A 14,143-nucleotide genomic window follows, 5' to 3' on the forward strand; every position below is an offset into this window, starting at 1 on the left:
CTGTCCATCCAATGACTCTTCATCTCCCCTCCTCTGTCCATCCAATGACCCTTCATCTCCCCTCCTCTGTCCATCCAATGATCCTTCATCTCCCTCCTCTGTCCATCCAATGGCTTTTTATTTCCATTTTTTGTCTAACCAATGACTCCTCACCCTTCAATCTCTGTCCATCCAATGAGTTCCTGTACTAACGACTCTTCATCATCACTCATCACCCAAATCTGCCCATCCAATGATTCTTTCTCCCCCACTCTGTCCATCCATTGAATCTTCAACCCCAATGTCTGTCAGCCCAAAGATTCTTTATCCTATCTTTGTCACATGACTCCTCATCCCCAATCTCTGTCCATCATTGACATTAGTTTATCCCCCAATTGCCATCCCCCCCTCCATATGTGGGCTCCACCAATGGCTGTGCAGCATTTTTCTGGATGAGTTACCCGATGGTGACCAATGGCCCACTTATATTACAACAGCCATTTGTATTCCCCATTGAAAGCCTTGACGGGGTCAGAACATAAAGAACTTTCAGGCACAGAGTTGTCACCCTATACTATGAAGCCTCTTCCTGGCAGGATCACCAGGGAAAATGTAATGTTGTAGTATTGGCGGGGGTTGGGGATTGACGTATGGTGGTAATATGATTGGATATATCGATATATATTCCTTCTATAATATTCCGCTCAGCCTTGATATTCCCTGTAAGAGGGAAATGTTCTTTTTCTGGCCGCCGTCCAATCCTGGGCCTGGCATGTAAAGAATTCTTCTGTAAATCAAACTGTAAAATAATTAGGCAGCGCAGAGATTAGAGAATTTACATCTCACTGCGGCTTCCCCTAATAATGTGATAAATTACCTCCCTAACCCGTTCATGGCGAGGATTATAGCGCCATTTCAGGGGTAGATTTATGGTGCGCGGTGTCACCGCCATCTCTTGGCAGCCAGCAGGGCGGGGACATATCTCAGGAATGTTATTGATTGAGGATTCATCCATCTGCTGCGTGAGTGCTGCACATAAAGTACAGGACGGCCAATATATGGAAATGACTTTCCCTGGGGAGTCTCTGCCTCCTCCACCATGCGTGACCTCTGACTGAACTCTGACACCTGCCCAGCATGTAATAGGCAGCCATCATATCATAGAATTTATAGCCCTGCTCCAAGTATTATGGAAATTGTCAGCCTGATATGGAGTTTCACCTGGTGTGTAGAGATGACAGGGTAGCACAGAAGGATTGCCAGTAATTACACGGCAGAGGGTCTAAATTACAGATCCATAGAATATTTATTACATGAGAAATAGTAGTAGAAATTGTTTTCATGTTTCTTGGGAAGCTCACACATACTATAGCGCAGTCATCATTGTACAAATATATTTCCCAGCATCCCCTATGTTCCCCGTGTCCCCGTGTTTGTGATGGGATTTGTATATAATGTGACCCCGCATACCCAGGAACCTTTCATCCAAATACAGATTGTGCCAGGAATGATTGGGAAATCGGGGAGCGCCCATCTGTCCTGTGTATCACCCCAGAACATGCTACACGCGTGTAAATCTTTACATCAGACACATGACCATATGAATTTACCGAGACCCCCCTTATATTCCAAACATGTAATTGGTGGATAACAAACCCCCCCCAGGCTCATTATTAATACATTCACTGACGCATTTCCAGTCCTCTTCATCATCGTTCACCTGTGGGATGTTCGCAGTAAATCCATCGGATTGGTGGGGCGCACAATTGTCCGTCTACTGATATTACCTGGATGGGGGGTTGGTGGTCCTGGGGGACCCCTATAGTTCCCCTTTTATCTCCCTCCCTATAAAGCCCACAAATCGTTATTATTCATTATCCTCCAATTACAGGCGTTATATATTGTCCTATAGGGGGCTCCTGGTATATTCATATCGTCTCCTGGTTTTTTAGGGTATTTACCCGTGTCTGATCTAAGATGATAATAAAGTTTTATATTTGTAATTATCTCTAAAGAACCTTTACGGTCCAATACAGATAAAGCCATACATGAGGGGGCAATGGGCTGATTGATGATGGGAGGATGGAGGGATAAGAAGGGGGGCAATCAAGGGGCAATAAGCTGGGCGATGAGGGGCAATAAGCTGGGCAATGAAGGGGCAATAAGCTTGGCAATGAGGGGCAATAAGCTGGTCAATGAGGGGCAATAATCTGGGCAATGAGGGGCAATAAGATGGGCAATGAGGGGCAATAAGCTGGTCAATGAGGGGCAATAAGCTGGGCGATGAGGAGCAATAAACTGGGCAATGAGGGGCAATAAACTTGGCAATGGGTTGAACCATGCAGGGGCAAAAAGCTGTGCGATGAGGGGCAATACGCTGGGCAATGAAGGGGCAATTGGCTGGGCAATGAAGGGGCAATAAGATGGGCAATGAAGGGGCAATAAGCTGGGCGATGAGGGGCAATAAGCAAGGCAATGAGAGGCAATAAACTGGTAAATGAGGGGCAATTAGCTGGGCGATGAGGGGCAATAAGCTGGGCAATGAGGGGCAATAAGCTGGGCAATGAGGGGCAATAGGCTGGGCAATGAGGGGCAATAAGCTGGGTGATGAGGGGCAATAGGCTGAGCGATGAGGGGCAATAAGCTGGGCGATGAGGGGCAATAGGCTGAGTGATGAGGGGCAATAAGCTGGGCGATGAGGGGCAATAAGCTGGTCAATGAGGGGGCAATAAGATGGGTGATGAGGGGCAATAACATGGGCAATGAGGGGCAATAGGCTGGGTGATGAGGGGCACTAAACTGGGCAAGGAGAGGCAATAAGCTGGTCAATGAGGGGCAATAAGCTGGGCTATGAGGGGCAATAAGCTGGGCGATGAGGGGTAATAAGATGGCTGATGAGGGGCAATAAGCTGGGCAATGAAGGGGCAATAGCTGGGCAATGAGGGGCAATAAGCTAGGCAATGAGAGGCAATAAGCTGGTCAATGAGGGACAATAGGCTGGGCGATGAGGGGCAATAGGCTGCGGTATGAGGGGCAATAAACTGGGCGATGAGGGGCAATAAGCTGGGCAATGAGAAGGGGCAATAAGCTGGGCCATGAGCGGCAATAAGCTGGACAATAAGCTGGGCGATGAGGGGCAATAGGCTGCGGTATGAGGGGCAATAAGCTGGGCAATGAGGGGCAATAAGCTGGGTGATGAGGGGCAATAAGCTGGGCAATGAGGGGCAATAAGCTGGGCAATGAGGGGCAATAAGCTGGGCAATGAGGGGCAATAAGCTGGCCCATAAGGGGCAATAAGATAACGGAGCACTGATTCCGGGGCCCACTAGCACTTTGTGATCTGGGCGGCACAGAGGAAGAGGTGAATGATGGGGGTGATAATAGAAGTTGCCTGTTTATGATTCGGAGACGGCGGAGCGCGTGGTTCCTGGTGCCGCCAATTCTTATCTGATTCTGTAAACACAATTTTACCATCTCCGTCTGACATCTTCATTTCACCCCGATTCTTTCACAGGCGCGCTACCCCCACACCAATCATAAGATTCTGCCCCTGGGGGAAGGTATTGTAGTGCACACAGCCGTCTTCCTGCCCCGATCGGCCACTGAGCCCCATTGCCAGCTGCCCGTCATGAGCCCCGGGGTAGCACAATGGACCGGACTGTGGGGGTTTTGTGGTCTGGATTTCCCACGTCCCCCGTCTGTCCTGTGACAACATTTCACACATTCTGCAAATCCTTTGTTTGTTCTGGCCATCCACCCCGCCTGACCCCCGGGGCCCCTGGTTAAAACGCGTGTGTGACCCTCATATAAACACAATTATCCGACTGGAAGAGGAGAGGGAGCGTGTGAACAAAGCCATGGTGGGGTCCCGACCCTGAGGGTCAATTCATTGGGGGGCCAAAATGCTGCATGGTAATACATATTAGACTGGGGGCCCCAAAATGATGGTGAATGGGGCACCAAGAAATGACCCTTAACCAATCACTGCGGTGCTTTGTCTTGCGATTGATGAATGGCATACAATGTGACATTACTGCAGCACAGATGTATATATAGGGGCCCAAGGGCCCATTCACCCCTCCTTATGCCCAGATGTGGGGTGTTAATTCACAGGAATAGACCCCAAATAATGCGAGGTGGTGCAGTACAAGGCCATGTACATTGGAGCTGCATTGTCTTAGCATCTTGGGGTGCACAGATCATGTGTGGGGGTCTCAGTGCCGTCCAATCATAGCTCCAGGCCACAGACGGCCATTACTGCCGACCACGTGGGGTCCTGCCTGCGATCTGTTCTGCAGGGGACCTGACCCATCATTTCTCTCAGCAGCTGTTCAGCAAGGATGCTGATTGCACATAGAAAGCCTCTAGGGGGCGACGCTGCCAGGTATGACCTTGTTATAGATGGGAGAGCTCAGTGACCGTCCATATTGTATTCTATATAAAGGGGGACTCCGCTCTGATGGATAGCCCCACAGACTGGATGATGGGGCTCGCTTTACCCCGGCCTTCTCCCCGCAGGAATGGAGCAGCTGATGGAAGATCTCAGAAATGAAAATTCCCTTGTGGGGCTCTTTAAGATCTGAGAAATCTGTTTCCAATGTGGAATTGGCAGGCGGAGGATCCGGAAGATTCATGGTTTCCCGCTTTGTGCAGATCTCCGGCTGGAAGCGCAGGAACTGCGGCGCTGCTGCAATATATCACAGCGAGGAATGCGCCGCTAATGGCAAATTCATTCTATTGCAAAGATCTCACCGAGTGAAATATCTTTATAAGGGAAGGGTGAGATCTGCAGGGAGAGGGATCTGATTGTAAAACATTCCTATTGGCTGTGCAATGACCAATCACAGGAGTGATGCAATCGCTGATAATGATCTGATCTTGTGATGTCATTGTAAGAAATTGTTTTCACCATCAGATGGGAATGCTGTGTACAATTATAACATTCACTGATGTGAATGTGGTGAAAATTTTCAATCACGTCCAGCCCTTGCACATGAGATTGCAGCAAGTGTGGCCGGCTTTACCTGCTCGACGTTTTATTTCACAATTTTCATTACACCTGACAACCCAGCAATTTCCCAGAATTTCACCTGGCTCCATAATAAAGGGGGCGTGGCTTGTTGCGTTCAGGGGCAAAGGGGTAAATGTTATGCAGGGCAGAATTTATATGCATTGTATAGGGCAGATTTAAAGCCACCGACAGGGTTAAACCAACCGTCCCATCCAATCTATAGAGAGTGCACAGCGCCAGATATTGTGCCAGGCGCAGTCACCCAACCCCCACCGTCACCCAATCAGATTTTAGTTTATCAGATCAACAACAGTAATGATTAATTCTGATTGGTGCACTGATCCGTCACCAACAGACATGAAAACCGGCCAGATGGAGGAGGCCGAGCGGTTACTTAAATTGCAAATTGTGACAATGACACTGAAAATATCAGAAAAGAAGTATAAAGCAAATACAAAACATGATAAACGCTCATTAAATATTCAACTCATTCTAATGAGATTCAGTTCATTTACATAATGTACATCATGTGACTGTTTAATACTGTGACACGCTTTACACAAGTACAGTACTAAAATCTAACCATCGATGTACCGAGAGAGATAAACCATACAAATCGGAGATTGATAATCAAACGCCAATACCGATCCCTTTTTCGGGAATATTAGTGAGCATCGTGAGCCAACAATGACGGGAATGTCGGTGATGGGAGTAACCATGTTTATCTCCCGGCAAGTTCCTGGCAGCGCTGCTTTATGTCAGATTTCATGTTCAGAATTCTTTCCCCGATTTTGGGGCGCAGAAGAAGCAGCGATGAGGAAATATAAATTGGTTTCCCACTTACCGGCTCCATGGGCAGCAGCATGAGGAGGAGGATGGCGGCCCGGCAGTGCCGGTTCGGTCCGGAACGTTCCGATGCCGCGTAGAAATCTCGCATTTCTGCTCCTCACAAACTGACGCAGATCTGTTAGCCGACTCGGCGACTGCTGACCGATAACAATGCAACAGCGACACTTTCACAAGCATGGGGAGCGTTGTGCCGGCGCCGTCCAATAATAAGTCGTCTGCATTCCCGGACCGCTGGACACAGAACTTTCCTCTTCAGAACATCTGCCGGTGACGCACGGCCGCAGCTCCTCGTCTGCACTACTGGAACTCCTCCGGCACTCTCTGCCCCTCCAATGAGAGAGAAGCTTTGGAATTTCCAGCTCTCGGAATTACGCATCTGGAAGGCGAAGCAGAGCCGGCCCAGCTCCGAAATAAACAAATTGTAAATCTTTTCTCACCCGGCTAAACCTGAGATAATACAGCCACGGTCACATGACCCCCCAGGCTTCCCATTGGCTGCGGCTTTGTAGAATTATTGGCAGAAAATCCGAAAATCCCGAATTTCAGAACTTTGGTATTTTTGTCACCGAAAATCGTTTTTATTATTTATAATTCTGAAAGTTTTGTTTTATTTTCAGAAATTAGTTTTTTTGGCACTGAATTTTGTACAATGTTTATGGATTTATTGTTTTTAATTTCTTCCTGCATCGCTTCTTTCAGATTTATTGGCGGAATTCTTTTTGTTTTTTTAGAATTTTTATTATTTTAGTTTTTTTTTAATGTTTCCGGAAAGAAATTGGAGGATTATTATTTCACAGATTTCTTTTTGTTTTATGCACAGACTTTTTATGATTAGAATATTACATTTCATGGACTTTGTGATTATTATTACACAGTATTTATATAGCACCGACATATAATGCAGCGCTGTACAAAGGCTACGTACAAACGTCCAATAATTATAATTAATAAACGAACGATTAACGAGCGATCAATGATTATTTGAACGATGGTACAGTGCCGGATTCTGTGCGTGCTGAAACCATACCATCACTTTCACAAGCACACAGATTTACAGAGAAGGGAATATGTGGGGTCAGCATGGACACAGCACCTGGTATGACCCCTTACCTTTCTCACCTGAGAGCCTTATGTATGAGGGGCGGAGTCAATATGCAAATGTTTCCAGTGAGTCCGTCTGTTCTCTAAACTTTGCTGTCACAACTCAAAAGTTTATCAATCAATCAAGATTTAATATTATTACACGGTATTTATAAAGCACCAACATATTATGTGGTGTTGTACAAAGTCCATAGTCATGTGACTATTATTATTATTATTAATAAACAGGATTTATATAGCGCCAACATATTACGCAGTGCTGTACATTGACTAGCTGACAATCTAATGTTCCCCCATAGTCATATATAATTATCACAGTCTACGGACAATATGGGGAAGCCAATTACCTAACTGCATGATTTTGGAATGTGGGAGGAAACCGGAGCACCCAGGGGAAACCCACACAAACTCCATGCAGATAGTGTCTTGGCCAAGATTCCAACCTGGATCCCAGCACTGCAAAGGCCGGAGTGCTACCCACTGAGCCACCATGCTGCCCAGTTATAAAGCTCACCGAGCAAAAATAAGATCGCCCGTTTCCCCGTACGCCCTATACAGGGTCACATGACAGTACGGCCTGTTTTGGGTCTGTGGAGGGGTCACATGACCTGCGCGGCGCCATCTTATTGTGCTCAGTGACATCGCCGGATTCCTCGGATTTATCCTCGGTGACATTTCGGAAGGCGCTGACATTGAAATACGCCGCAGCGTCCGGGAAATGTTTTACATGAATCAAAACAATTTCTAGAATCTTTCGCCGTGACACCAATACGGCCCCGCAGAAGGTCGGACAAAGTTTTAATGATCACCCCAGGCAGAAGTGAAGTTGTGGTTATAGGTGGAGCGCGTTGTGCAGCGGCTTTGTCTCCGGGGTCACAATTCCTGCCTCCGCTCCTCTCCATCTGGGGGAATTTTTCCCTCACATCCCCTGACTGTTATCGAGCATCAAACAGATATGACCCCTTTGGGGCTGTGCTGCCCCAGGCGTTATGTTATCAAATTCTGTCATAATTTACCTTCTCCATTTTCTGTCCTCCCTGCTCAGAGTTCCCCTTTACCCCCTCATGTGATTTCATCCCTCAGGCATTTCCCCTCGCATTGTACAGACATCTCAGAGCGCTATAAACAGCCGCCATGAGGTCACGGCCCGCGCTGACATTTCCATCCTCATCCCTATTATCCGTCATGATTTCACACCTGATCCGGGGAACGCCGCCAGCGCCGGGGGAGACAGCGGATTCCTGAACATGTGAGCGGGGGGGTCAGTTCTCCAGAACTTCCCAAAATATAAATATTTGTCTGCAGCATGAACATTCTGCACTGCCGTGTCTGATCCCGCCAGCAACACACAGTGACGCCCAACCTGACACCAACGCAGCGAGCAGTGACTTCAATATATAAAAACCATTTAAAGTAGAACTCTGCTCAAAATACCAAAATATTAATGAAAATACCAACATTCACCTGCAGTACTGTCTTCTGCCACTAGATGTCCTCAGTTTGATGGCCAGTATCATTCAAGCTACCTCTTCCAAAACCCAGATATTGCCCCTGGCCTGTGACTGGACAGTGAAAGAAGAAGCAATACAGTGATAAGCTCATCTCTCTGATCTCTCCTCCTATCAGCATGCATCTTTTCAGCATGTGAATTGATTGGCTCCGTATGTATTGGCTCCTTATGCTGCTTCTCCCTCGCTCAGAGTGAGCCGGAGTTTCCTGGTTAAAATAATGCCGGCAGACTGAGCCAACAAAACAGCTTGAAAATTGTGCATTATTTTAAAGCTGAACTCCGGCCTTCACTTCAGATTTGTTCATTTGTATTTAGTCCCCACCTGTGCTGATTTTTTTACATTTCCCTGCACACCGTGACACCACACAACAAACATTAGAAGCTGCAGACATCCTGAACCTCATTTCCTGTCTGATGGCCTACAAGGATAATCAAGCCCTCTCCTCCCCATCTGTGGTGTCCTCAGCCATTCCTGTGTGGGCGTGTCCTTGGGTGGATTGTAAATAAATGCGCTGATACACTGTGTGAGAGGCAGTGATGTGAGTTAGGAAATCTCCTGGCTGAAGTTTTCTATTCTGCTGTCATGGTTTCCTTAGCAACACTTACACTCAGTGGAGTCACAAAGCGGTTCAGTGAATCCCGGTACAAGTTGTACCTCCTGTGCTAACCATGTGCCTGCGCAGCACAGAAGCAATCTCGGATTATAGAAATGCGCTCGGTAGGCAGCGGCATTGAATGCGGCAGATTTTGGGGTCCTTGGCATCTTCGGGGTCACCAATCATTGTATGAGGAGCGGGGACAATGACAGATTTTTGCTGAGATAATTATTTTTATCCTCTGCACAGAACAAAGAGCTGAATGTGGCCCGATAATGAACTATAAATCCCAGCATGCCCTGAAGGGGGGGCTATTTTTGAGTATTCAATGATCAGCCAATCCAGCGCGAGTCACCCCTGAGGGAAACAGATGATTGGCTGGCTTGGTGAATGGAGTGATGGGTGTGGGTACATCTCCTGTATGCAGTGAGGTAGGTAGCTGTGGAGGTAAGTGGATTGGGGTATTGGCAGGATCTACTTCCTGCTCTCCAGTGTTACATAATAATTTTTTTATGATTCGTATTTTTATCTTTGTGATTTCTATAAAATCTCCTGAAATTCATTATTTTTCATTCAGTCCAAATCCATGAGCAGAAGATTCACCCAATGGGAACACAGGACTGTACTCACCATAATATCCTGCCCTGCAGTGATGCTTGGGGGGGCAGCACAGCACATCTCCCCCTACAGGACACGGAATGTACTCCTCTGCACCAGCTCCCCCTAGTGTCCACACCCCTGTATTGCAGTAATGAAGGGGGAGGAGCAGGAGGGGGTCTGTGTATCCAATCAGTATTGCAGGATCTTATTATAATACAAATGATTCCTTTAGATTCACAGTCCCAGCACCATGCAAAGGAGCAATTACAGGGCCCCCTGCAGGATGTCACAGGTAATGCAAACATGGTGGAGTTGTGGAGGGAGGTTGCAGAGCTGTATGTAAATTCTTTCGGATTGATGAAGCCGATTCTGGCTGTGACTAATGGTGACGCAGAATATTTCATACAAACGATGGAATTGTCTTCCCGCAGCTTCGCTCATCGTCTCTCCGACCAATCATTTTCTACATCAAGCAGCTGGCACGCGGCGGCACCCCATGAAATGGCGTCACCCCGACAGGAAGGAAGAGAAATCTGCTCTGCCAATTACCGGTGACACGATATCTCCGGGGACTCATTACAGGGCTGAAGGGAATCTGCGCCTATTCACCAGACATTCACTGCTGCCAGGCGGCTCAGCGATAATTGGGGTCTCTTGACGAGCCGATCAAATGACACTTCAAATATCACCGCCGGGTGCTCAGCTGTCTGAGGAAGCTCCAATTCATCTTCTCTGAATATAACGCCTTTCGTGAAACAATCCCCGGTGATCCTGCCATGATCAGGCATTTCCTGGTATGGGGTGACCAGCGGTGGGCATGGATGGTGCAAAGTGTGCACAAAGGGATCCCATGCCAGTTCTGCACAGGGGCCACAACCCCTGAGGGTGACAACAGTCTGTGCTTGGATCCTAATTGTGCTGCGTTGTCACCTCTAGATTCGAGGTGATACCCGCAGCAATGTGAATTGTTGCATAGAACATTCCAGATTGTATTTCGGCAGCTTTGTTGGTGAACAATCGGTTCCACATTCATTATTCTTCTGCAATGTGTTCATTATTGCCAATAAAGTGAATCTGAAGGACATCGGGGGAATCGTTTCGTCCGTGGCTCCATTCACTGGACGAAATAATGGAAACCCCTTCTCAGTATTGTTGAAGTGCCTTGAACCCCAATGATAGCGGCGGATGAGATATGATTGGTCGGATTTATTACATGATAGAAATCAGAGATCCCGATTTACAGATTGGATTGGGGTGTATGTGGGGGTCCCCTGTACCTTCCCAATCCCCAACAGCCGATCGTTCACTGATGTGCAATCCATGCTGCCCCTCAATATCACCAATCACATACAGAACCATTTGTATTTTCATAGTGATCAGTAAGTGAATGCTATGAGCACACAATACATTCACCTTGCTGAGGTATGGCATCCCCTGCACCCTCATCATACCCCGGGTATATGCAGCGTGGAGCGATTCATCCTCATCCGGAATAATGGGAACTCCGCATGGATTCCTCCAGAGTGGCTGCAGCTACATAGGTGAATGATGGTCGGTTATACGGGGGAGGGGACACCCCAATACCGCCCACCAACACAAATAAAGGGTCACTGAGAACACCTCCCCCACCCCACCTACCTTCCTTTCTTCCTGATCTTCCATCTCCTCCAGGGAATTCATCCCACCCGGATTGGGAGTCGCAGCGCTCAGACACGGTGAATGATTTGCAGTGCGGTGAGGATGGAGAGTGAATCCCAATTACTGGAGATGATGGGGGATGGGCAGAGGTGAAAGTGCACAATGCTTTATATGGCATTATCTCATCACACAGGTAAGCAGGGGCCCCTAGGGCCCCGGGTATACATGAGACACGTGAATCCCATAAATTCATCCCACTTTCACCCTTCCCATTGTCCAGAGTGACAATATTGTGATGTCGCCATGACTCGGAGGGTGAATATCTCTCGCTGTGTTTCCCCTCCCCCCTCACACGTGACCAGCCCTATAGAGCGGAGCGCCGAGGCTTGTGATTGGACGCCGGGAATGGAGCGGAGCGCGGAGCTGTCAGTGCGGTGCCGGGGATCGCCGGGCTCAGCTCCATGGACCGACACCGGAGAGCCGCCCTGGCCCTGACCCTGAACGCCCTGTCCCTGCTCCTCTCCATCACCGCCTTCAGCAGCAGCCACTGGTGCCAGGGGACCCGCAAAGCGCCCAAACCCATCTGCCGCGGCACCGACACCCCGAGCCGCTGCATCCGCCCCAGCAACGGAACCAACCCGGTCCAATACAGCTGGGAGACCGGGGAGGACAAATTCATCGAGCGGAGATTCCATGCCGGGATCTGGTACTCGTGCGAGGAGAGCGGCGACGGTGAGTAACATAGTCCGCAGTGCTGTACAGAGCCCATGGTCATGTGACCGACTGTTCCCAGAGACCACAATTAGGATTCTGGATTTCTGGCAGGATCAGCGTTTATATTTTATATTTGCTGCCGTGTGAGATTTCTGAGGTTACGCCTCATCTGAGATGTTTTATTATTCCGAATGCTTTGGGCTGTTAGAGAGTGACAACTCCCTGTACATGTTGTCACCGTCAGGGGATGGGGGACACGGCTGGAGTGTAGACAGGAAGTGGCTGCCACGAGGATGTAGTGTACCCTGCACTGACCATCATCCAATAGGAATCAGACATGTGTACAGCTCAGGCTGTGATTGGATGACGGCTTTGCTCAGACCGCACACAGCACACCGGAACTTGATGAGCTGTGCGGTCTGCGTAGTGCCATGGCACCCCTCCCCCCCATCCATCATGGAGGATCCCCGAGGGGCCATAAGTCACAAATATTCCGGGGTCATTGTCTCTGGTGACACCGGTGCATCCGAGAGCCTATTAACATTTTCTGCGCAATCAGCACCCAAGCTGAATTTATTGTCTTCATCCCATCCCCCGGGGACCAATCAATATTTTCACCCCACAGATGGGCAGATAATATGACCAGCCAATGCCTGACACCCGGACAAGTCATGTGACTCCCCCATGTGTAATCAGCTGGGAATATTATTAAATCCAATATGGGGGGGGAAATGTCACATGACCGACTCCAGCACACTGATTTGTCACCAGTAGGGGGCAGCATGGGGCACCGGGGCAACTTTCCTGAAGAAAAATCAGCAGCCGACCAATCAGAAGCAACGGAATCTTGCTGATTGGATAGATTGGATGTTTCCAGGTGAGTCACGCCCAGGTCGGGGCAGCTCTTAGAACTGCTGGGATTGGCCAGGTTTTGCCCCTGGTCGCAGCCCAACATTCACCCCCTGCACCCCAGAGCGCACAAAAGTGAATACAGAGGGCAGCGGTGAGGAAAAGGTTACACATCTCAGCACACATTCACTTAACTTTTCATCCTATGACCTAAGTAGAGTGTAAACTGCGGGGACACAGGATCACATGACAAGGGAGGGCCAGATTGGGCGTTTTTGTTTCTCCAAAATCTAACCCAAAAATCGTTATGTTTCGGTGAAATGATCATGTGACCTTTGCAAAAACCACAAAATCCGTCTGACCGTCCTCACCTGGTGATCCTGCCAGTAACGCAGTTCCTGTCCTAGAGTGACACCTGTGCTGTATCTATGGAGAAGCGTTGTCACCCTGGGACATGACTACAGAGCATTCTCCAAATCTTCATAACATAAAGGGGGAGGGGTTGTACCTGTCAGCAACCTGTAAGCCCCTCCCACCTCACCTGGTCAAAGTCATGTGACTATTCTTTGTATAAAGTTGGGACATCAGCTGCACATTACCCCCCAATATATATTCAGAGGAACTCCGCCGGCTCTGCCATATGATGCCGGTCTCTGCCGCGTGGTCCTGCAATCATTGGGCGGTCAGAACGCCAGCTGGCGATATCGGCGTCCAACCCTTCGCTCTACATATGGCACGGCGCGTATCTGGCAGGCGAATCCTCTTCCCATCCTGCCGCCCTCTCTGCCAATAACACAATGTTCAGAGAAACACCGGCCCTGCCGTAGCCAGAAACCGACATCACCGTCCTGCTGCTTCACCATATCAGTACAATGGTGGCCACACAACAGCTGAAAGCTGAAATCAGGCTTCCAGGGGGAGTGGGTGCTCTGTAGGCTGATAGAGGGAGGTTGCAGCTCAGGGTTATGGATGAAGGGGGAGGGTTTGTGCAATGCGGGTGTTGGGGGATCACAAGGAGGATGACCTTACATGTCGGGGGTCTCTACCAGTACTGGAGGTGATGCTGAATCCGGGGGGGCCCTGAATGTAATGAGCTGCCCAGCATCACCTCCGAATAACCATGAATACTGATTTGATGTTGCAGTTGCAGAGAGGACGCTGAGTGTTCACCGACCAGTAGGGGGCGCCTTGTTATATGCCCCCCCGACATTCTGGCACTCACTATTATCACAACTTTTTAATGTTGAATTTTTTTTTTTTAGGTGAAAAATGTCGAAGTTTCATCACGCTCACACC

General features: G+C 48.6%; 3 protein-coding genes across 3 annotated transcripts in view; 1 reads left to right on the forward strand and 2 right to left on the reverse strand.

Moving 5' to 3' along the window:
• Positions 1-6,290, reverse strand: part of GLP2R (glucagon like peptide 2 receptor) — a gene marked incomplete in the record, with an annotated part of 37,979 nt that extends 31,689 nt beyond the window's left edge. The window contains 1 exon segment of the mRNA XM_072403267.1: positions 5,835-6,290. Coding sequence (XP_072259368.1) covers positions 5,835-5,927 — 93 coding nt within the window.
• Positions 1-14,143, reverse strand: part of LOC140325438 (UDP-glucuronosyltransferase 2A2-like) — a 197,240-nt gene that overhangs the window by 132,210 nt on the left and 50,887 nt on the right. The gene's annotated exons all lie outside the window — the stretch shown is intronic.
• The window catches only part of LOC140325448 (germ cell-specific gene 1-like protein), a gene marked incomplete in the record, with an annotated part of 8,714 nt that continues 6,247 nt past the window's right edge, over positions 11,677-14,143 (forward strand). Inside the window, 2 exon segments of the mRNA XM_072403285.1 lie at positions 11,677-12,016; positions 14,110-14,143. Coding sequence (XP_072259386.1) covers positions 11,746-12,016; positions 14,110-14,143 — 305 coding nt within the window.

Source organism: Pyxicephalus adspersus, chromosome 3, assembly GCF_032062135.1.
Source record: "Pyxicephalus adspersus chromosome 3, UCB_Pads_2.0, whole genome shotgun sequence".
NCBI lineage: Eukaryota > Metazoa > Chordata > Amphibia > Anura > Pyxicephalidae > Pyxicephalus > Pyxicephalus adspersus.